This window comes from Lampetra fluviatilis, chromosome 26 (genome assembly GCF_964198595.1).
Source record: "Lampetra fluviatilis chromosome 26, kcLamFluv1.1, whole genome shotgun sequence".
Classification (NCBI taxonomy): Eukaryota; Metazoa; Chordata; class Hyperoartia; order Petromyzontiformes; family Petromyzontidae; genus Lampetra; species Lampetra fluviatilis.
Window position 1 is genome coordinate 1,129,734 of NC_136300.1, and position 24,690 is coordinate 1,154,423.

Below are 24,690 nucleotides of genomic sequence, written 5' to 3' on the forward strand. Positions count from 1 at the left end.
GAGGCCAGGCCACCACGAGGGGCTCCGCGCGACGCAGGTCGCCCGCCGCTGCTCCCGAGGAGTTCTCTCCCGGTGCACCCCCCCCACCCGCCGGCGGTTGCGCAGAGAAAGCAAATCGCGCCTTCGGCCTCGTTAAAGAAATGTTCTGACGACTGCAATGTGCAATGGTCGCGCGGCTGGTCTGCGCTGGGCAGGTTCCGCGCGTTCCTGCTCTACCTGGGCTACTCGGTGGCGGCGGCACGGCACGAGACGGCGACGCGCTTCTGCGGCGTGCTCAGCGAGTTTGCGCTCGAGTACCGCACGGTGCGCGAGCAGGTCCTCGCCCAGCGCCTCAAGCGCGAGAACGTGCGCCAGCGTATCAAGACGCGCGGCAAGATGATCACCGAGGTGATGCCACCCCCCCCCCCCCCCCGCGCTTCTCCCCGGGGCCCACTCTGTGCTTCTTTCCCACCGTAGAAGGGAGCCGGCCCTCAACGCGGCCTAGGAGGGGCGTGCCAGTTGTTTTCCCACTGAAGAACCCGTGCCGTGCCGAGCCACCACACGTAGATTACGCAGTGACGCGTTGTCCTCGCGGCGTATCGAATGAAGTTACCTGCAGTTAATGCGTCCTTATGTATTGCAGGCTTGTATTTAAATCACTCGGTGTTTTGTAGACCAGCGATATCACGTGGAAACACGATTGCACTTGATGTGCTTTTACTCTTTGTGATAATGGTTGCATATTGAATACAATTCATAGCTTGTGCACTCGTCTTGTTTAGGACACTTGCACTAATTACTTTTCAGTATCTACAGAGAAAAATGCTTTGGCAACGAGTCTCTGACGATGACTGCATAAAATAAGATAAAAAAATACGCGCTTGTATGGGTTGGTATGTTTTATTAAACGTACGAGTCTGGTGGTTCAGGGATCAAAGCACCAAATCAACGGCGTTGAGAATGTGGGTTCGAATTCAGATTTCAACCGCTTGCGGTTAAACCTGAAGTGTCGCGAGTTTGTCTCAGCCCAGTCACCCCGTTACGTTGCTTTTCTTCACTTCAAATTCTCACCGCTGAGTATTTATCATTTCGCTTTGACTGCCATGCAATGAATAACCCTGCACCAAGGCAGGTGAACAAGTTTAGCACCCATGCTGTCGATGAGAGGCCACTTGAAGGGCTCTCAAAAGCCGTTCTTTGAAATCTGTATCCACTGTCCACTTTATAACACGACGCTATGCACCGCTCTACGGGGTGTTCCAAATGGACATTTATTCACCTCGTGTACCCTGATGTCAACGTCACAATGTTTTTATACGTGTCCTGAAAATCAGAGTTGAAACAAAACATCCGTCTCCCCCGATCGCCGACCCCTGACCCCCCCCCCCGACCCCCGACCCACGGCCTGTGACCCCCTCACTCAGATGGGCCACTTCTCCTTCGACATGGAGACGGAGGCGACCGCCTCGGCGGAGAGCGGCTCCCCCTCCGCGGCCGAGCACTGCAAGGCCCACGACGACATGACCTCCCTGCTCATGGTGGACGACGGCACGCCCTCTTCGCTGATGCGGCGATCCCGAACACGCAGCAATGGTACGCAGCTCCGTCGTCCGTTCCCGTAGGCGCATCGCGCCCCCCCACCCCCCCCCTAAGTGCAGCCAACGATCGAGAGTGGTGATGGGATTTATTTTTTAAGCCTCGGAATTGGGTGGTGAGGCGATAGGGTGCAACCAGGCCCTCTGATGCGTCACTTTGGAGTGTAGGATTGCAGTGTCCGAGGTACAAAGAAACCCGGGTGCATCGTGGGAATAATACGTCCCTGGGAATAGGGGAGAAGCACACGTGCAAGCATTGCCTCGGGTTGGTGTGTTGACAACAAAAAATTGGACTTCCCATGTCCCGGGAAGACTTACAGATGTCAAATAGATCGGCGTGAACTATTGTTTCTCCAGTAGAGCGGTGGCACGGTGGCTTGCACACTGCACAGTGAAGCCCACAGCAGATGCTCCATCTCTGCCCTCATGTGCCTCTTCCAAAAACATCGTTGAGCATTTCTCCACAGCTGATTTAGGGCCCCACGGTCAGCGGTGCGCGTACATGTGCCCGACAGAAATGCCCCTCCTGTCCGTTTCCCTTTAACCTTTGGAACGCCTCAAAACGATTCATCGCGAGGTTATCTCGTCGGCGTGCCGAGCCCTGTGCCATTTCCTTTCAGCACGGACGAGCAAAATGAGCCCGGCTCCATCGCAAGAGGACCTGCTGGCCACGGAGGACGACACGACCGAGATGTTGGACTGCATCGTGCGCTCGTCCATGCACGCGCCCGTGCAGCGCGCCACGCCCAAGGAGCGCAAGCGCTCGCGCGCCAACCGCAAGTCCAGTGAGTTTCACTCCCCCCCCCCCCCTCATCCCGCCCCGCACTCCCCCAAGGCCGGCGCTGCTCTCTCCCTGTTTGTCGTTGTCGTTTCTAACCCCCCTCGTGTTTTATTCGGGGTTTTTTAAGAAGCTTCCCGGGACCGGGAGCGAATCGTCAGACTTTGCGGTAAAACCCAAAAACGCAGGAGAAGCTCGCCAACTAAGGTTGAAAGTATTCACGTAACACGTTCCTGCGGAGGGAGCTGGTAGGAACGTTGGGTTGCTCGGTCAATGGCCTGCAGGGTCAACGACGGCGTGGTGTATTCCGCAAATATGCCCGACTGTGAGGACGGGCACAAGCCGGCGTGAGTAGGTTAAACTTTGAGTTTTATAAGGGCACCACGGGGTGACCAGCCCCTCCCCACCCAGCCCCACCCCCCACCCAGCCCCACCCTCCCCACCCAGCCCCTCCCCTCCCCACCCAGCCCCACCCCTCCCACCCCCACCCAGCCCCACCCTCCCCACCCAGCCCCTCTCCACCCTCCCCTCCCCACCCAGCCCCTCCCCACCCAGCCCCTCCCCTTTCCACCCAGCCCCTCCCCACCCTCCCCTCCCCACCCAGCCCCTCCCTGCAAAATGAACAAAACATTACGATAAAGTTGTGTGGCCATCGGGGACTCTATTTAAGCTGGCCAAATAGATCTCGGGTTTGCCCAGAAAAACTTGGAGAAACAAACCCGGGCAAAAACATTTTTCCTGACAGACACCCATCGGCTTCCACGCTGTTCATGGAATATTTTGAAAAGACAAACGCACGTTGCAACGTTTTACACAATCAAATGCATATGTATTTTCCCCAAATGTCTTTATTCTGCAGTTGACATATGTAATTCATTTCATGAGAACCGATGCCCGGGGAGAGGTGGCTGGGTGGCTAAGGGCTCAGGAGTGTTCAAAATCATCAATCCGTGGTTTAACCACCTGACTGAATTGCAACGATGCATTTAATTGCCGGGGTGGATGGGGCGAAGCGGTGAATCGTTCCACATTGGCTAATGACCGCTTCCCGCAATGCTTTGGCGTTACAGTTCGGCGAACGCTGAAATCGGGACTGTCGTCGGAAGAAAAAAGAGCATTGGGCATACAAGAGGCGCAAGGAGTGAAGGTTTGAGAGATTCGCACATTCGAACTCGCCGAGCAACCGAGCCGCATGCACCGTGCCCTCGAGGAGACCGCTGGCAGTCGTTGGGCGCACGAGAGAGGTGTGTGCCGGCATTCCAGCGCCGTGCCACCAGGACAACGCCGCCGTCGCAGCACCTGATCGAAGCGGCGTCCGCGTCGGTGCTCTTAGATGTAGCGCAGCCATCGTGCGAGCCAGCATTTGAATATTTGGTATTAAAAACAAACACCCCAGATGTTTTGTCGTCCAACATCTGAGTGGCATAATTAAAAATGAATCGAAGAATTGCACTCTTGAATTACCGTCAATATAACTCTTGTGCATACACGCGCGCAAGCACAAAGGAGCCTGACTAAACAGATGGAAGTATTTAAACGTTGCCTCTGTTACTGTTCAATGCGTGGCGCTTTGCTGTGGCCCATTCAAAATGACTGTGGAAACTATTACTTGTTTAAGTTACAAATGCGAAGAGATTATAAGCTACTTTATGAGCATAATAAAGATGTAAGGTGAAAAGGCATTGTGGGAAATTTAGTGATACACTGTGCAATTAGCATTGTTTCCTGTGATTGAATGGCAATAAGCTAAATAGCGTTTATGTGCCAATACTTTAGCGCAGCACAAATGCAGCAATTTATAAAGACACAAATGAAAGGTCAAGCGCTATTTATGTTGTCCGTTCCAGAGAGAACACTTTGTTTTATTTTCTATTAAATTCACACATTACAGTTCACCCAGAGATGGGTGTTCATTTTCAAATGCTAATTTTATAGCGGTGGTTACATCGTTTAAAGAACATCAGTTGCTTTTGTGATACAAGTGCACGTAATACTATCGTACTATTAATGCTCAGTTGTTTTCAGTACTGTGATTGGGAAGTAAATAAATTAACATTCTGGATAGAGGTGTGTGTCCGAGTACTTGAGTTAGTGCGCACGGAGAACTGCTAATCCTCAAGGGCACTTGGCAAGGTGAAGCTCTCTTGTAGTGTTTGTGAACTTTATCAAAGGCACCATTGTTACCAGGCATGTAACCAGGCATCAACATTTCATTCGTAAAAATGTATACTGATTGCTAATTATAAACGTATTGAAACGGCAATCACATTGATGATGTGCGCGAGTTGTAAGCAAATGTTGGCAAATGCAGTGGACAGATCTGTCAAAATGAGACAAAACGAAGAAACTACAGACGAGACAATACAATTGAGACAAAGGTAATTATTGAATTGAAGGCTGCGCCAACAGCAATGATTGACTTTCCATTGATTGTAATAATTGTCCCAGCTCTATGGGCGTAGGAGAAGGTATAGCGGAAGCAAGATAATATATCATGCAAATATTATCAGAGCATGTTTTTTGCTTGCATGTTCACCACAAGTACTGTATGTGGTTATTGCAGACTTGATTCCTTGCAAAAGGTTTCTATTTGGTGTTTGAACAATTTAACATTTGTTTGATTGCCAGAAAGGGTAAAACCTATTCTTATTTTCTCATACTTTGATACGTACAAAAAAAGGTCCCATTTAGCAGAAGTAAAGTTCACAGCGGCTGTGTTGATAAATGCGATGGCATAAAAAAAAATCTTGCGGCTCTCAATGTTGCCCCTGTGCTCACGTGATGGATGGTACAATGGAAGCGAGTTTCGGCATCAAATCCAGACTGAAAGTTACCAGCCCCGCCTCTTGGAGACAGTCGGAATACTAACGGCACTCGCTTTACCTTTGTTAAGTTTGAATTTAAAGAAGTGGCCTCGGGCCAGGGCACATCGCGCGAAGGAATTGATGGGACGACAGGAACAGCGATGATGATGATGAAGTGGCAGCCGAGCAATGGAGATGGAACGCCTCGGAGCGAACGCCCAACGCGGAGACGGAGCGACGAGATCGGCTCGCATGCACACGTGGTGGGCGCAGCGTCGCACCGCCGGACCGCGAGGGAATGGCCTTCATCCAGCAGTGGATCGATCCTGGCTGCTGGTGACGGATGACCAAGAGCGCACTATGGTCATCATCGGCGGCACGTGCGCGTGGCCAGGGGTCAAGAGAAGAGTGGTTGGTGGAGCTGTCTGTGTAAGCGCCTGGGCCTGCACACATTGCACCCTTCTCCATTACCCGAAGTGCCACGTCAACACCGGCTCCCGGTACTTTATGTGAAAAGGTAATGTCTGGAGGGCGACAGCCTTCGATGTTTTGTTTCGCTCTGCCCCTTCCTCTCGTGCGAGCACAATGTTGCGTGTTTTTAAATCGGGATAAACCACGTACATCCCGAGTGCATGTGGGGCATGCTTACATGGTGGGCAACATCTTTGCATGAGATCAGTCCCTCGACGTGATGCACGAGCCAAAAACACGGCGAGACAAGTTGTCTCCTTTTTGCAAGTGATGCCTAAAAAAGTTACGAATTGAAAGCGCTCTGGAACGCGACGTTTCCTTGTCTTCGATAACGAGCCATTGTTACGGAGCGCTCGAGTGGTTCAGGGGTCATAACAAATGAGCCAGCACTGCCGAGATCATGGATTAGAGAATATGCGCGGGCTGCTATCAATTCACAAAAAAGTAGAGCGAGCTTTTCACTGACGGTTGCGACTCATTGACTGTACGCATAAAAAAAATTCGTCTTTTTTTTCCCCCCCCCCACTTTATTTGCCTACTTGCAGCTGAGAATTACTAGCATCGGTTTGACCGACTGCGTTGCGAGAAAACAATCGTTACAGTGGTGCAAGTGGGGCAAATGACATCCGCTGCATATGGATAACAGGTCACTCGAGGGAGTGGTTCTGTGAAACACTTCCTTGCGCTCTCTCACCATCACAAGTGTCACGCAGCGGAGCTTGCGTGTTCCGGCACAACCTCTCTCTTAACATTTCTGCAATTGTTTAGGAAAGAGGGGATTTGTGTTCGCCATCATTGTCAACACGTGCCTGGAATCTTCTCCAGGTGGTCTACAGAACCCGGAGGCACATTTCTTGTGCCATTGTTGCAAAGTCTCAGAAGTGTTAAAAAATAATTTGAAGCATCCTGTGTATAAGCACAGCATTTGATCCGGTGGAAAAATGGGGGAGGGGAGGGAGGGAGGGGGGCGCCGTCATGGCCGCACGATGACCCTCTTGCTCTCGTGGGCGTCCCTGATGCGGTCGCTGTTGAAGACCACCGAGAGCAGAAAGGTTCCCGGTCGGCTGGGTGCCAACTCCGCCGCCACGGTGAGCGTCTCCCCAGGGCCGATCTCGGCAGCTCTGTTGAGAAGAAGACAACATCAGAGCTGTGGTTGTGTAGCACTCATCGGGGTTTTATTTATTTATTACAGCCATGCGATACAGCTGTCTGATGCGTTTTCGGGTTGTACAGCGCGTTGTGTGGCACTGTGTCCGACGTTTCGCTGCGCGTGCCGGGAGCCTCTTACGGAACGGATTTGAGCAGCTCCATTCACTTTCAACTCACAAGTGAGCAGTTCCATTAACTGAGCCTCGATGAGTGGGGAGAAAGAGTAAGCTGGTCAATTCAGGTCCTAAAGAAGCTACCAGCACGTGGAGCGAAACGTCAAGACATCACGATTCATAAACTACGTATAACATTAAAGTAGAGGACATCGTATTGATCAACATGCGGTCGAACCAAAAAATAAACCTCGGGAGAGCTGTACAACACAACCGTAAAAGCCTACGTGGCGGTTGAACTGTGTTGCATTAAAGCAGCTTTGCGATGCTGTATTATTCAGTATTGCAGCTTTGTGGATTTGAAAATAGGAGACGGATAAAAGGAATATCAAGACTCACGGCTCTGGGATTTTCTGCAGACTTGTGAGGCCTTCGCCGTCTATAGAGAAGACGGAGTGGATAAGCTTGGAAGGCAAAGGGTTTGTGAAGGAGATTCTGGCCTTTATCTTCCGATTTTGTCTCGGTTCGCCCACAATCTGCAAAAGAGAATGAAACAAACCCATTACACCGGTTTCAATCAGGAAATCTCCTCCAGCCTTTGTGCAGACAGCGCATGCATTGCTTACCAAGGGACTCCTGCAGACTATGCACAAACGGTTACAGAGGAATGGGGGAATTCACCAAACACCGGTGAACAATATCTTAGAAAACAAACAAAAACACACCGTGCCGCTGATTAACATGTCGCTGAATTGAATACTTTGCGAGAGAGGATCTCTCAATGCTTTATTGACCTCAAAGAGCAGGTGGGGGAACCAACAACCGCACGCAAGTGTTGCATTTGCACTTCCAACAGCGGTAGCAATTCCGGCGACTTTCTGCTTTGGAGCAGCTTTTGCCTTTGATACAAAGGATCGCTCGCTCACTCGCTCGCTTCCAACAGCTGCCACATGCCAGGCTCCCCACGGTGGAGTGTGTGCCGACAAGGTGTCGCACAGTGCAGAGCCAGCCTGCCTGATGGATTCAAAGGCACGATTCTAAGCAATGGCTCTCTGTGTTCCAGTGCGCCGGGCAAACTTAGGCACCGCTACTGCATGTGTATATGTGTGTGCGTGTGTATGGTAGTGTGTGTGTGAGACATGGGGAGCGGTAGTGTAGCGGTTAGTGTGCTGCACTATGAACATGGTGACCCGGGTTCGATTCCCGCTCACGGCCAACACTGGTGACGATTATCTGAACCGGTCCTGGGCCTCCCCTAGGTCGACTCGGCCTCAAATGACCTCCCCCATCTCCACTGTCACCAACCCACTCAGCAGTCTAACAAAGTAGGGCCAAGTATCCCTAATGGCTTACAAGGCAGGCTCACAGAAAGGGCTGTGTGGCTGTAGATGTACAAAGCGTCAAATGACAATTTTGACGACCTGAGAAGGTCAAAGGTCGAAGCCTACCGCTTTCAGGAGCTGGCAACAAAGGCCACCGTTGTTCACTACGCGACGGCGACATTACCACGGCGTTCGTGCCAGACTAGGTGCACTTCGACTTCCCGCCGCTTCCGCGGACGTCTGCGCGGGGTCAGGCCCTCACCGCCACGGTGATGCGGGGCCTCTTGAGCGTGATGTTCCTCTCCATGATGACGAGCTGCCCTGACGAGGGCTCCTCCAGCAGCGATGTCACACGCAGCAGGTTCTGGTCCGTCAGGTGCTCTCCGTAGTCCTTGTACTTCACACGCAGGGTTTCGCGTGCGGCTGCGAGGCGGCAACAGGGGCCGGCAGACGGGCTCAGGAGGCGTGCGGGCGCGGCACGTGAACGTCTCTGTCACGGGAGTCACGTGACCATACTTCTTCACCATGCTGCTCTCTGGTGTGGCTTGGTGAAGAGGGCCCAGAGACTGATGTAAGCCACAGCTGGGAGTTGCACTCGGGTGGCTGGGTTAATAGCGTGGTGCTCGAACCACTGCAACCCTTAACACTACCTTAGTCTATTTAGATAACTATTACAAAGCATCTTTCTGCACGTCATATCTTGACTGGGAAATGTATTTTAAGTAGTCTGTTCATTAATTTCAAATGTGACTATTGTGGGTCCTCTGCACATTGCATTGTTCAGATATTTCTGATCAATGCAATGATGTAACATCTGTGCTCTTACATATCTGTATACGGGATGTTTGTACGTGACTCCAAAAGTTAAACCACGAACAAGTGTTCACGTACAAACTCTTAATGTGCAATGACTCAGGACGAGGCGCTGGGATTTTTGGCTGGACTCTGATCCACAAAGAAGGAGTTTACTAAGAGCCTCGGTCTACTGAGAAACTGTGAAAGATGCACATTGACCAACGAAGGTGACAGCCCATAGCAGGTGAAATTACAACTTTCAGAAGGCTTTTAGCAATATCGTACAAAAACCATGTTTGCAAAGGTATCTGTGGCGAGAATGAAGGCAAGTGGTGAGAGCGGACTTTTATAAGTAATCAAGCGTGCGTGTGACGAGCACAAGCGGCGACAGGCGGGAGGATAAGCGGCAGAATGATCAAGAGGACGAGGCAGAGCTGGACATCAGCTGGGCAAGCGACATCAAAGAACAGAGCGAGGGTTGGACACGCCGGGGAAGAATAACTCCACAGGCAGCAGCGACGACAGGGGCAGACGAGCCCCGGCGGTTACGGCGAACGACGCAGAAAAAGAGGAGAATGTGAGCTTGACAAAAGATTATGATGAAGCTGTAGCAGAAGAATTAAAATAATAAGAAGAATGTGAAGCAAATGAAGATGAAGAAAAACCAACGTGATGAAGAAGTTGAAAAATAAGGAGAAAAATGTGGAGCAGAAAAAAGACCGCGAGACGGAGTTGACAAAGAAGGGTCGCTGGAGGCGACGACTCACTCTGTCCGGCCGGCACGGTGACGCTGCAGGAGCGCGCGCCGCACTCGGCTCCGCACTGTCCCGTGTAGGTGAGCGCCGTGGCGGCCGAGGTGAGCGTGAGCGTGAGGTCGCGCCCCGAGCGGTTGCGCACCACCGTGTGCGCGTCCACGTTGCTGCCCACGAAGGCCGAGGCGCTGAGCTTGATGAGCGCCTCGAGGTCGCGCAGCACCACGGCAGCGTCGCGCGCCCCGCGCCCCGCACGCTCGAACGCCTCGCGCTCCTCCGCCGAGCCTGCGCGTCACCGCCGCCGCCACGCCGCCGAGGAGAAGACGCGCAGCGTGAGCGCGGTCTCGTGCCCAGTTACCGGATTCGCCACATTTCACGGCGCACATTTTGATTCCTCCTCTCCACCTGCCCCTCCCCCTCTGTATTGCAAAGCAAATGTTTGGAGGGATAATTTATAATCCTGCTGGGGTAGGTGTGTGCGTGTCTGTGTGTGCAACACCGGTGACGATTATCGGAACTGGTCCTGGGCCTCTCCTAGGTCGACTCAGCCTCAAGTGAGTACCTAGAGCGGTGTATAAATATCACCACAAGGGAGACAAAGGCGGCCCGGTGTGGTACTGCCCACCCACCCCCTCGTGAGCCGTGCCAGCCTCCATAAGTAACTCGCTAACAGCATTTGCCCCAACAATCGTTTAAGGCTATAGGGGGATGTTTGTCTTTGTGTGTGAACAGATTTGTATAACTTCGTGTTTCAGCCCCTCTTGATTAAACCGGGTCCTCGAGTACAGCCAGTTGATTGACTCGGCCTGGTCACCAATCTTTCTATCTTTCGTATGACCTATAACTACACTCTAAAAAATACCACGTTTAATTCGGTTCTGTACTTTAATTTGGCTGAAGTCTGTCTGAGAATTCAAAATATTGGTTTAACTTCTCAGGCGACGAGCATTGGTCTCAGTCGAAGAGCGGTTGGAAAGCAGTGGCCCCCTTCTGTGTTGACCCCAGGTCATTTGAAGGGATCTCAGAGGTAGCTCTGTGATATCTGCTTCCCGGGGCCGTTCTCTTAACGTGAAGGGTCCAAACAGATGGTCACGTCTCATGACGCAACATCGATAGATAAATCGAGATAAAACTTCGGTAAAACTTCTTCGTAATAGAAAAGAAAAAAACATCGGCGCCCGTCGTGATTGAGCAAGCGTGCGGCTGACCCTCGGGGTGCTTGTAGAGGTGCGTGATGTCTTCCCGCTCGTCCGAGCCCACATGCTTGGTGCTGATGTTTTGCCCCACAAAGCCCGTGAAGCAGTTCGCGCGCCGCTTCTCTCCGCCGGCCGTCACCACCCAGTTCACGACGTCGGCGTTGACCTCGGCGAACACGAACGCCGCCTCGTAGGGGTGCCTCACCTCCCCGTCCCTCACCGCCACCACGGGGGCCGGCCCCACGCAGAACACGCCTGCGCCACGCCACACGCACACGTGCCACCGGATCGTCGTTATCATCATTGAGCAGCAGCAGCAGCCATGAGCATTCCACTGCTGGATGAAGGTCTCCCCATCTCTCATGGCCCAGTGATGCACCGATCCGTTTAGCCACCTGCACGCCTTCACAAGAGCGATCCGCTCCTCCGGCTGCCAAACGGACGGAAGTCTTAACCACTGGCTGTCATTCCGTCCCGTGACCTGCTCTGTCCAAGCACCACTTACTCTTCATGGAATGACATACAATTGGGAACGTGGCCTCGACGTGTTTCATGATCGCTCCTCTTCGCCGCAAGTATTTGCAATCGTCTTTATCTTTTTCTGACTTCATTTAATACATCCTTAAACTGCGTCACTGCGGCCTGGGCTGATCGTCTTAACTGGCACTTTACAGGAGACGGGGGGACAAAAACCGCACATCGCAGGCACAGCGAAGTGGTGGGAGGCCACGGGTCACCAGCTCGCCACACGGCCAGGCTTTGCTATCACGGCTGCAACGATAAGTACCGCAGGGGGTCGTGACAACAAGATGAGCTGCGAGTGCATTGGTGAAAGCTGGCCGTTGGCTTACGAGGCATGGCCAAAGTCTAGCGAGTAACGTGCTGTGCGGGGGAGGTGGGGGTTTGGTCGTGTCGACCAGATGAAGGGCCCCCCCCCCCCCTGGCGCTCACCGTTGCTGCGCTCCTGCGGTGTGGGGTCGATCACCTGCCAGCCGTCGTTCCCCGGCGGGAGGTCGGGCCGCGCCATCCAACTCTCCACCCAGCAGTGGAAGTTCCTGGGGACGAGGAAACGCGCCCCACACCACAAACGATGGCGTCGGCTCGACTGTAGTGGAGTAACAAAAGGACTCTACAGGAATTACCGTATGAAGTTACATTATTCTAACTGTGTCTATCAATGCCCCCCCTTCCGTAATTATCCATCATCGCACAATAAAGGTTTGTGGGTTAGATCACCACCTCCCGACACAACCATTTAGTAAGGTTTGTCAAGTAAACACAATGTGCCGATTAGCTATTACTGAGGACACTGGTGTGATGGCGAGTACACATTTACAAGTGAGAAGGACGTTTTGCTCCTTCGCTCGCTCCTTTGGGGCTTTACTCGCCATCTCTCCGCTGAAGTAGTAACTGACTGACACATTTTGTTCACATGACAAGCCTTACTGATTGTTGGGTGTATGTGTGTATGTTGAACTTCTTTCGCACCGTACGTAGCCAACTGTGCTAATCGGAGGTGGTGGTGAGTTAACGACACATTTCATTGCGATAAACACCGGTCATGACAGCCCACGTGTTAAATCCATCGTCACGTTCCACCCCTCGTCGCCAAGCCCAACCGCGTCGATCTCGGGCTTTTTCTTGCGGGATTTATGCTCCCCACCACATCCGTCCTTCTTGTCCTGTGACCGGTGCTACGTCGCGGGCTCGCGTTGAGTTGGAAACAAACACAAAAATCCATTGTCGCAGCAGCAGCGTAGAGAGGAAGGGGGGGGGGTGCTCACCACACCGAGTCGTTGCGCCCCTTCAGCACCTGCTGCAGGTCCTCCTCGCGGAAGAAGCGGTCGCAGGCGAGGTTGCCGTCCGTGTCGTGCGCCGACAGGTAGTTGGTCACGCAGCGGCTGGGGATTCCCAGAGCGCGCAGCACTGGGCGGAAGCCGGGCAGGGGGCACAAAGACAACGATGTGTGTACAATGTTCTTCTGCCGTGGGGGGCAGCAAGTGCGGTCTGCGAGCAGCTGCGAAGGTCGGCGTGAAGCGACAAGGAGGCCAGGAATGGGCAGCACCATTCCTGGCCGCCTCTTGTCTCTCCGGTGCTGATATTTACACGCTGCCCGAGTTTCTAATTTATGTCCGAGTCAACCTAGAGGAGGCCCAGGACCTGTTCAGATAGTTACCGCTGATGTTAGCCGTGGTCGGGAATTAAACTTTACGGTCGCAGCGCGCTAACCGTGACCAGACAGGGAAAACAAACAAGACAAAGACGAAAACAAAGTTCCCTTGTACAGCCTGTAACAGACTGTCGGGGCAAGTGCTTTTGGCGAGCAGCACCTCTGAAGGCCGGCACGGCACACGAGGGGGTGGGTGTCCAGCACCACTTTACACATTGCACCAGGTACTCATTTGAGGCTGAGTCGACCTAGGGGAGACCCAGGACCGGTTCAGATAATCGGCACTGGTGTTGGCCGTGAGCGGGTATCGAACTCGGGTCGCCGGGTTCGTGGTGGAGCGCGCTAACCGCTGCAGTCCCACTCTCCACGACGCAGAGACACACGTGCACACACAGCGGACACAATATGCATCGAGCAAGTGCATTTATGTTACAAGACTGACCCTGCTGACGAGACCCTGGAGGTCGAAACCAGTGCAGGATTTGCTGCCTTAAACAAATACTCCTGGATAATGTTGGTCTGAAAAGTCAATAGACGGATTGGAGGGTGGTTGCTTTGCTCTCTCCGTGAGATGCCCGTACCTGTCTGTACGTTAATAGGACACTGATTCGCTGGGCTTATTCTAAGGAACCTTTTCCCTGGAAATAATTTATTGCCGAGCGGTGTAAATTAATATACAGCATACATGAGTGGCACTCTAAAGTTGTACTGACTGATGTAGTTCCTTTTTTTTACGACGTAAATTGTATGATATATTATCACTTACATCATTTGTGTAACTGCCACCTATTGAATTATGACTCCCTGCTATAAAATGTAGAATAAGTACTTGGTAATATATTGCTGTCAAATGGAATATCATCATCTTCATTTTCCGCAGCAGCTCTATTGAAAAGATTCTTGAACCTCGGAAATTCGATGGCACATTTATATTTCGATGTAGTCTACAAAATGTTCTCCCAAGTTTAATGGGGAGGTTGTAAATGAATGACTGAAAAAAATGCGGTAATTTCAGAGCAGTGCTTTCATGCGTGAATACAACACGTTTCAATTAACGTATACTGCCTCTTTTTACTCAAAGCACACTTCTCCACTCACCCTTTAATCGAGAAGCATTCACCCCATTGCAGTGAAAGAAATGCGTTTTATTTCTCGTCGTTTATATTTTGTCAAATTGAGAAAAAAAACTTTAGTTTTTTTTTTATCCATCTATTCATTGATGGCTGGGCTGAGACTGTAAACTCACTACACTTGAGAACCCGTTCTAATCACAAGTGGCTGAAACCTGGAAGCCTCAAATCCAGGATTTCCCCAATGCTCTGACCAGGCGTCTGCAACCTCTGGCCCGCCATGTGGTTTTGAGCGACACGAACGGCGAGCAACTCGACAGGCTGTTCACCGCAAAGCCCGCTGCTCGTGACGCCACGCGGAGAGCTACGAGATTCTCGACGTGGCCCACGCTCAAAAAGTAGTCGTAGAGCCGTGCGTTAGTCCACGCGCGTGCGTCCCGAACGTTACCGGTGCAGGCGGCAGCAGCGAAGACCCAGCACTGGCCGTATCGGACCGGCTCGAAGCCGCTGTCGCTCCACTGCCGGAGGATGTTCGCGCTGCCGGTCCAGTGCATGGGGTTTGTGCCGTCCGTGTAGTGCTCGTTCCACCGCCCGTTGAGCACCCCCCGGTCGTCGTTGGAGTTTATCTGCGTGGGGAGGGCGTGCACGACGGACGGATCAGACGCTCCGTGTGAATCCGTGTGGTAAACGTGAACAGTGGTTCGTGCACTGAGCTACGAACCGTGCGACTTGAGTTCAATTCCTCCCTAAAACTCTGCATCAGTGAGAAGTGGCACGTGTGCCTTGCCCTGGGCCTCCACGAGGTTGATTCAGCCTTAACCGAGTACCTGGTGCAATATTTAAATAAATACAAGGGATGTCTGTATTTTGTGTTAACTGCCACTCCACTTAATATGCTCGGTCTTGTGGGAAAAACTGTGCCGCGGTTACTGAAAACTCAATTCTTGAGAACTCCTTGTTGTGTTTAGTTTGTTATCCTTCCTCGCACCTCTGATTAGCATGGTCGGCTACGTACAGTGCGAAAGAAGTTCAACATACACACACACATACTGGCCAGTTCACAATGTTAAGTTGAGCACAACGTTAGTTCTTTCAGTTGGATTCCATTGCAATTCATGAAAAGCAGCACCGCTGACCGTCGCATACCATGGCCGACACGACACGGCTCACGTGGATGGGGTCTGCCCGTCTCGGCACGTCCTTCTCCAGGTCGTCCAGTGCCGAGTTGCTGTTGTCCATAATCTGGAAGCAGATTTCTACCACCCGATCTGCAAACTGTCGACATAACGAGAGGCGCCACAGGTGAAGCCAAGGTGGAGACGAATCCTGCCGGGAGCGAGCAAGAGAACGCAACGCAGCACGACGGGCGGAATGCGAGTCGAGGATTGGTGCGGGAGCTGCTGCAAACGGTGACCTGCGAGAAGTCCCACGGGATGGAGTAGATGTAGTCGTTGGAGCCCATGTAGACGAGCCCCTTCTCGTTGAGGACGTATTCATTCACGCCGATCTCATCCTCCATGTAGACGGCGTCCCCTGCCAAAACGGATTCGTCGTTAACGAATCGTTCCCCAAAACGTCTCCGAAGTGGCCCCCCGCCTAAGAGTCCGTTTTGCTACTCGGCAAAGCGTTCGTGGGCGACATGCATCGCCGAGTTCAAACCCTGCGTGGGCCACACCACATTGCAACGTCTGTATTTTGGTTTGCGTTCTTTAAACACACACATCGCACCGCCTACTGTTTACGTAAAATCAAGGCTTTGTTCAAGCAATCGAGATTTAACCGTGCTGCACCGGCGCTCTTGCAAATTGGGTCTGCTTCCCAGTGGCCATAAACATGTAGAGCATAACCGCTCGCCAAATGTGGACACGAATCTTCTACGCTGGAGCCGGTGACGATGTTTGGGGGTCGTACCGGGACACCACGGGTTGAACACCATCCAGACCTTGCCCACGGTGAAGCCTGTGATCTGCAGGGGCTCCACGCCGACGATGAGCTCCAGGCTGAGGAGGTACTCCCCCACGATGGCGTCCGCGGGACTCCTCACGGACAGACGCAGCCGTCCGCCGGCCGGATGGCCCCCCGCTTCGCCTCCGCCAATCGCGACCGCCGAGAGGTCGAGAGACAGCGATTGTCGTTCCTCCCACGCCGTGGTGCCGGGCTCGGGGACTTCTATCGCTGCTTCCTCCTCCTCCTCCGCCGCCAGCGGCTCCACGTCAAGGCTCCAGCCTCCGCCGTCCCCGTTGGCGGCGCCGTTCGAGCTGAGCAGGATCAGGGTCCTGTCACTCTCCTGTGGGTTTGGGCCTGCGGCACGCGAGGAGCGTTTGATATTAATGGTGAAAGTCTTTGCTTGCCATCCTCTAAAAGTGGCTCCAATACAGCAACCTGGAGTGGAGGCCCATCTGCCAGCAGCGGCCTGTGCAAGCAATTGCAGGGCTGCACCGTTGGCTTTATTTACTAGGTTTGGAAGAATTCGCCCACTTTCCAGGGCTTTGAGGTCATTCACTTAGAGTTGTGATTCGATTTTAAATATATTTTTTTGCCTTTGCCTTGTTTTTCTAATTCCATTTGTATGTTTTCCCCGTTTTGTGTCTCATTGTTCCATGCTCCACTCGTTAACTTCAACCTAAATGCAGACATGATGCGATATGAATTAACGATGTCCATTTCACAAAGATGACCGGTATTAGTTGCGTTTAAGGTAACACAAAAACACGCCACGGGGGGAGCCAAGGTGAGCAGGCTTCCGTCTCCCACCCGAGACCCAACCATCGCACCACATGGATTTGGCACTCCTCCTCGAAGACACTGACGTAACCATCATTTGCTAAGAACAACAACAGGCCTATGCACACATATCCTCCATGAATTGGAAAATTAAAGACAAGCCACAGTGTCATTGTGGCCATGCATCCCAAACGAGAGACCAGATAGTAAACGACACGATCTCTCTCTTGAAGCCCTCTCGTGGCTGGCAGACCTCCACATTACCATTTAGCTCCTGAACATATTGCAATACGCAATAATAGAACCAAACACAATGCAATGCATGTATCGTGAGTGTCGGAGGTCATATTAAACAATTAATTGAGGCATTTATACATGCATTTTCATTATCCATGAAATTTTAAGTTTGAATTTTTTTTTTATAATCCTCCGTCGGTTAACTTCTTTTGGGTACTGGATATTTTTTTTTTTCTCATGGGGAGCAAAACTTTCCACTGTCCCTAAAATGTCCACTCGTACAAGAGAACCCTTGGCAGAGAGGTCTGAAACCTACTTTCTCTACTGCCTCCTACAAACACCCCATTGCTCGGCAAGTCAGTGGATCGTGCCCTCCATGACTCCACCAACCCTGCCTGCCTGTGTCGCTGGATTGAAGGCGTGCATCACTGCTTCCACACCCACAGCAAGATGGGTTTCAAATGTCAAAATACATTTCATCTCCCCCACGTTTGCATCCGGATGTGAGCCCACCCTGTATTTAGATACTCGCTAAAAAAAGGCATAACTGCAAATGTCCAGCCAAATTAGGCATGCTCAATGGATTTATTGTCCCCTTGCTTTGCACGGCGTTGCGACCGTGGCATGTCAGCTCTGCCAGAAATGTTTACGCGTCACTCTCGCTGCGAGCTAGCGTCACAGTGAAGCCTTGTCTGCCATACGAGGACTGCTCCGTCACTCCGACAAATTTCCGCTGTTTGTCGACAAGTCGCTGTAACGGGTTGGGAGCGGCAGGGATTTGCCGCCGGTGTTGCAACATTCGCCATGAAACGGGAGCACCGCTTCAGGAAGAATGAGAGCGCGGTTTGAGAAACGTTGCGCAACGCGAGCTTGTGTGTGATTCGTGTTCCTTTAAATACAGCTTGCCTGTTTTTAGTCCCTGCATAACATCTCGGTCATAAAGTATTTATGCTCCCTACCCTTGGGTAAGATGTGAGTTGTGAGCTGCCTTTATTAACTCGACTTTCCAAACGCTAAGGGTTCCAGATGTTTGGCTCACAAACCGCCCGCCCACCTACCGATGGTGGCGAGATATTTTCCGTGGGAGCTGTTTATCTTGGCGTCACTCACACAATCCCTTCAAGTGTCCCGTGTACAGTGTGGCAATAAATCTTTCCATTCTGGCACTTGGCCCTATCTCCCTCAAGCAGTACGTGTCCTGAACAATGTAGGAGAGAGGTGAACCTCAATGTCCAGATTGACAAGTGTCCGTTTCCAATGACTCAAAAATTATGCTTGGGCAACAGTGATATAATTCTCAAGGCAGTGACAGCCCACAGTGGCTCCACTGTGCAGTGAATGCAGAAGGCTCACGTCGTGCAATCATTATCTTGTCTTTATAAGGAGCAGCCCTGCCGAGACAATGTGCCGGGTGGCGTATCTCCACATGGGGATTGGCAAATGCGCGACTCATTTCGAGTGGCGCGTGTCATGGTTGACTTGGCACCCGGTGCTGGGAACGAAATTGGGGCACGAGTCCGATGGCAGCACCCCTCTCGGTCACCTTGCGTCCGGCAGATATGTGGCCCACAAGCACTGGCCATTCACAAAGTTCGTTTTCATCTGTGCGTTGTTTGCGTGGGTGCAGGGGTACAGCGGCGCTACGACACAAACCCGGTGACCTGAGTAAAATTTTCCGCTGTGGCTAACATCAGTGGCGAGATATATTTGAACCATTTCCGGGCATCGCCTAGGTCGCTTCAGCTTTCAAGGAGTACCTGGTGCGGTGTGGAAACACCGGCGCTGGAGAGGCAACGGGGGACGGGCGTGGTGCTGGCTACACTGATCCCTTTGTGTGCTCGCTCACGGCACTTTCCGCAGAGGTCTCAGTCGGCTACACAGGATTTGTGTTCCTGTCAACACCTTGATGACATTAATAGTGAGGGCACTACACAGGCCCAGAGGGAGCTCAGGTGAAACCGTTGAGCATGATATGGCATGGGAAGGGGGCATAAGATAGCAGGGAAACATGTAAGTAAACACTCATGAATTGGCCAATAACACCTTAATACCGAGAGAACCACAGAGCTTGGTAAATGTTTGTCACGGCCCATCCGCGTGGCTGCCTTCCTGCTCATCTGCGGTCCCTCGCGCCTCCAAGTCGCTCTCTGTCTACGAGTAAGTGAATACTGTGTGCGGTACAAGTTGAAATTGCATTATCGACATAATGTGCTACGTGCCAGTTGTCGACAAGAAGGACTTGCTTCAGTCTGGGGGGGCACTGCTTTGTCGTGGGGGGCCAGACCCTGTCAGGGCCTCTTGTAGTTACTGGCCTAATTTAGTAATGACAGAAACATTAAGTGTTGTAGCTTTGTCAATTGAATGGAGTATGGATAAAGCTAATCACGTATCAATGTACGTATGGGTATAAGCGAGTAAAAAGGACTACTTATATCGTAACCGTGTGTGGGGATAGTAAATTTAGTGATGGTAATAATGAATAAAGTATGGGTACGGTGAGCAAGGGATGTTATATAAATTGATAGATATCGTAAATAAAGTGTGTGTGTGTGTATAGCAGATAAACTGAGTAAATGAACGACTTATGGGATTAATGAATTAGTACGGATAAAGTGAATCAACCGGTAATTACGGTACAGTAAATATGGGTATAGTGGATTAAGTGGTAGGTAAATTAAATTAAGTGGTTGGTATATTAAGTGATTTATGGGTATAATTAAACAAGTATGGGTATTGCAAAAGAAGTGTGGCTACAGTGAAGAGAGTGGCGGGCACAGTGAATGTAACGCCGGCTGGACTCTCATACCCAAGCGCAGGGACAGGCTCAGCTCATCGCGGTCGGGTTCAAAGCGATAGGAGTCGCCCAGGTGGACATCGATGATAAACGGACGACCCCGGCGGGCGAGCAGGGAGGAGCGACTCTTTGATGGCGAGCTCGCCAGGCCCCCGCCACCCCCTCCTGCCGACGCAAGACCAACTTCACGTGAATAAACAGATCATATATACACAACAACAACAATAACGACAACAACCGCCGTTCACCACTAAATGGCCACGATGCTTGTGCCATTCTAGGTGCACTTTGAGGCCATCAGGTGAAGAGGCGAAGGCCCGCTGGTAGGAGGTCACGGAACAGACCCAGCAGGTGCCATGGGTTGACTAACCAAGATGGCTGCCAGATGCACCGCCTGTCCTCCCCGCTGTGGCAACTCTCTCGAGTCGCCCGCCGCGTCACTCGTCGTGAGCATTGCTCCTCTGCCCTCCAAACCCTGACCCCCGTACGGTCCTTTTGTCAATACACTGCTGGATGAGGGCATCCCCACGCAGTGTTGGACAGTGGAGTTGTTTGACCTTACTTCACCAAACTGGTCGGTGGGAGTTAGTGGGATATAAATTAGCCCAAAACTGATTTGTATATCGCCAACGATGTTAGCCATGGCCGGGAATGGAACTGGGGAAACTAGGTTAATTGCACATTGCACTAACCAATGCATCACCTTCCCAGCCCTTATTCATGCTAATATTGCATACATATACTGCACTTCAAATTAAAACGAAATTGTTTCGTATAAGGGAGGGCAAACTGTTGCCTTGGCAACAGTAAAATGGAGACGAATATTATGAATGCACAAAATCATTATGGAAGATGGAAATTGGCTACTTTAATGCTTGGCTCAGCCTTCAGATCACATAAACCCCCTTGTGGTTTGGCTTGCATGAAAAACAACTTTAATGGAACATTGAGGACAAAACATGGAAGGGGTTGAAATGATTCAGAGTGAATTCAATTAACAGTGGGAGGATGTTTCTTTTATCCTGACTTGAATTCTGTCGGACCCCATGGACTCTTATCGGCCTCTGAAAATAAACTCAATTGGGGAAGTTGGGGGAGGAATGTGGTGGCCACGCGCGTTCCATTGTTGCTGGTAATCAGCTCTTTGCAGGGACTCCAAGAGACGCCCCTCGCAGACTTTTTTTTCTATTATCGTCCACGCGTGCGTATGGGTGAGTGTGTGAGTGAGTGTGGGTGAGTGTGTGGGTGAGTGTGTGGGTGAGTGTGGGTGAGCGTGGGAGCGAGGACTGTGGCGAGGTTTTTCATGCACTTCACTTTGAACCCAGTGACCCCAATTTGATTGCCGAACGCGGCAAACATCAGTGGCGATGATCTGAACCGGGCCTGGGCCTCCCGTGGGATGGACCAAGCCTCAAATGAGCACCTGGTTCGCAGTGCGTGAACATCGGAGAGGGGCAGACAAAGGCGGTCGGGCGTGGTGCCGACTCCACCCACCCCTTGTGCGCTATCCCAGCCTCTTAGCGGGTGCCTTGGAATTGCACTCGCCCCAACAGTAGGGCTCACCGCACGGGCGGTGGGATCGGTGTGTTCGTGTGGTACTGAGTTCATGTGAAGCGCTCTCCCGACCTTGCAGCTTGCACAGCCAGCGATTCACTTGGTCGGCAGTGCAGTGGCCCAAGATGTGCGACTCCAGTAGCTCGGGGTGAGTCTCCAAGAAGTCGAGCACCGTCGACTCGCTGGGACTCGTGCGATGATGGCCTGTGCCTGGAGTGGATTAGAGGCGGACCAATGTCTGTATCAGAAACATACGTGGATATCTGTTTTAATAGGTTATCCTTGAAATAAGAAAAGACTGCTAGTCTCAATGGACCCATAATACAGGTTTGTTTTTGGGGGGTTAGATCGCATAGTAGCTAGTCTCAATGGGTTATAATAAATTCAACAGCCCTTGTGTCAATCCACTGCTGAAGGGCCCGTCGTGGTCACGTGGTTGTTTGACCAATGCCGGTTATTTGTGGGTTTCAGGGTGGCCCAAGGAGCGGTCCAGACATCACTCGTCATGCGTGCTAGAACGTGGCCAGGAATTGAACCTCGGCTCGCCATGTTTATCGCACAGCGCACCAACCACTGTGCCACTGTTATACCTTAGAGACAATGGTTGTCTGTGTTTATACTGGAGGTGACCGCACCGCCCATATAGGTCTAACGCTCTTGTATATGGCAAAACAATACGCCGAGGATAATGAATGTTCACATTCCCGTATATCATGCTATTTCTAACATCAATTTAGAATAATTAATTAGCATATGCATTTCTCTCCACCTGAAGAAGACTGCTTGTGTTGCGATCGAAACGTCGTGGGTTTTTGCTTTTAATTTTTATTTTTGTTTTCTATTTCCGTGACTTTACCGAAAGAACCAACAATATAGCATATGCCTGTGTAATATTTTATTTTTTACTTTACGTGAATGCCATTGGTACGCAGTAAACCATGACAGCTGCAAACAATACAGTAATTCATTCCAATCTTTAACAAATACGTGTTAAAATTGTATCACGCGTTTGCAATCTAATGGCTAAAATCTGTCTTGAAAGATTGAAAGATACTGTTTTTGTTTTTCACAGGGTCAGCTCTTGTAGTGGGACATTTCACAATGTTTGGTTTGGATCCCCATAGGATTCTGCAATTATGAGCAGCACATACTTTCCATTTCCCGTCACAGTATAACTTTGCCATGGTCAGAGGTTGGTCAATACAGTAATGCAAACACTGTACAGCCCTGTGGAATCACTCTTTGTGTTTAAGCATGTCACATTTAAAGCATGTCATTGTATGACAGTATAATGAACGTAGCGATAGGCTGTTGTGCTTGTGACATAATGTGTGAGTACTTTTAAGAGTAATACACGGCGCTCCGTGAGTTCAAAGATTAAACAAATGAATGTGCACACGCTCAAACACCATTACATTTACAGAACAACATACGCACGTGCTCTTCATTAATCAAACCCCTGAAACGGAAAGCCACTCATTACACCGCACTGCTCCGCCTAACGGGCACCAAACAATGCACAAGTCTCACAGCGTATCCTCACGCGGTTGATAGATGCGTGAACCTTTTCCTACGATTTTAAACTCAATGTCACTGCACTACGGTGTCAAGGGTCACCGTTATCTGTGCTGTGCGGCCATACTTCACCGCGCGCGGGCGGCTCTCTGCGTGAGTGTTGATACAGTCGCGGGCGCTGTGGTGAAATGCACGAAACCACCACCACCACCATTGCTCCACTCCACAAAGCTGCTGTCATGAACAACACTCGATCCACTGCTGGATGATGAACGTAGTTCTACAGCGTGGTCCAGATATCCCGTTACTCCCAATTGATTGACGCCTGAGATCTTTGTTTTACTTTGCATAGTGAATGAAATGGGGGGGGGGGGGGTGGTCACGCTACATCTGGACCACACCGTGCGTACAATAATCATGAAGAGTGTTGACCGCAGGCAACGGCCACTTACCTTCCATCTTCAGCGCTTGCAAACTTGAACTTTAGCGGGTTCGGTCTGCGACGTCCCCTCTCTCTCTCTCTCGCAACCTCTCGGAGTCGCAGGCAACTTGCGGCAGGCTCTTTATGTGCGACACACGCGGACTTGGGAGGGCGGAGGAGCAGAGCGAGGAGGGATTGGGGCGGGGTGCGGCGACTCCCAAACGCGAGTGACATCACCGCGAATGGGCCATGGCACATGGGTGCCGAGATCGCGGCTTCGCAGGAGGGAAGAGAGTTTTGTTATTCGAGTGGGCGGTGGCGCTGAGAATTTGATGGGTTCACACAGTCACTCCAAACTTTTGTTGAACTGGAGGTTTAGTAAAGTTGGGGGTTTTCCGGGGGGGGGGGGCGGGGGGGTTGTGGCTTATTCGGAGAGGAGAGGTCCCAAGAGACAGCAGCAGAGAGATGGCAGCAGCGATACGACATTAAAGGTCCCGAGGTCACGACTGAACAGTAAATGAGGGAGGTATTAATAGTATTCAATTAGGAAGGTGTTATTATTACGCTTGAAACCCTCGAGTCGCATTGCTCGTTTCCTTCTCTTGGCAATGTTTTGCAGTCAGGCGGTGATGGTTTAACACGCAGTCGGCTTTCACGACCAATATCGTGCATTATACAGTAGAACCTCGGAGATCGAACGCACCAGAACTCGAACAAATCGGTGTTCGAACGATATTTCCGAACATTTTTTGCCCCGGAAACCGAACGAAATTCGGAGGTCGAACGGCCAATCGCGACTTGAAAGAACCTGTACGGCTGAGACGCGCATGGGCAGCGTGCATGACGCTTGCCCAGACAAAGGTTTTACCACCTCCTCACCACCTCACCACCTTCCACTCAAGCCATCAACTCTCCTTACTACAGGTAAAGTGAAGTTCAATTTTCATTTATTTCATATTTTTTCCATTTATTTATTTGTGTTTCTTGTCTTTTTGTATGCTTTTATGCATGTAATTACTGTAAACTTCGTGTAAAAATGCTTTATAATGAGAGATTCCTTGTGTCTGGAACCAATTAATGTCATTTACATTCATTCTTATGGGGAAAATTAATTCGGTGTTCGAACAAATCGGTGTTCGATTTGCCTTCTGGAACGAATTAAGTTCGATCTCCGGGGTACCATTGTACAGGGGTGTTTTGGGGGGTTAGATCGCGTAAATAGAAATGTTTTGTTAAACCCGCCAACACCCG

The 24,690-nt window shown here is 51.2% G+C and overlaps 2 protein-coding genes across 2 annotated transcripts in view; one reads left to right on the plus strand and one right to left on the minus strand.

Moving 5' to 3' along the window:
- Nucleotides 1-4,414, plus strand: part of LOC144941944 (FH1/FH2 domain-containing protein 3-like) — a 62,210-nt gene extending 57,796 nt beyond the window's left edge. The window contains exons 22-25 of the mRNA XM_078868482.1: nucleotides 195-387; nucleotides 1,404-1,572; nucleotides 2,195-2,359; nucleotides 3,423-4,414. Coding sequence (XP_078724608.1) covers nucleotides 195-387; nucleotides 1,404-1,572; nucleotides 2,195-2,359; nucleotides 3,423-3,505 — 610 coding nt within the window. The 3' untranslated portion in view covers nucleotides 3,506-4,414. The remainder of the gene's footprint in view (nucleotides 1-194; nucleotides 388-1,403; nucleotides 1,573-2,194; nucleotides 2,360-3,422) is intronic.
- Nucleotides 4,394-23,771, minus strand: LOC144941945 (protein-glutamine gamma-glutamyltransferase 2-like). Its single transcript, XM_078868483.1, has 14 exons — nucleotides 23,471-23,771; nucleotides 21,576-21,713; nucleotides 19,962-20,114; nucleotides 16,106-16,495; nucleotides 15,609-15,727; nucleotides 15,341-15,469; nucleotides 14,643-14,820; nucleotides 12,739-12,880; nucleotides 11,906-12,009; nucleotides 10,967-11,209; nucleotides 9,774-10,043; nucleotides 8,474-8,634; nucleotides 7,289-7,425; nucleotides 4,394-6,748 (listed from the first exon to the last, which is right to left on the minus strand). Exons 1-14 carry the CDS (start codon nucleotides 23,475-23,477, stop codon nucleotides 6,601-6,603), a joined length of 2,319 nt encoding a protein of 772 aa, XP_078724609.1. The 5' UTR covers nucleotides 23,478-23,771; the 3' UTR covers nucleotides 4,394-6,600.
- Nucleotides 23,772-24,690: the final 919 nt, after the last annotated feature.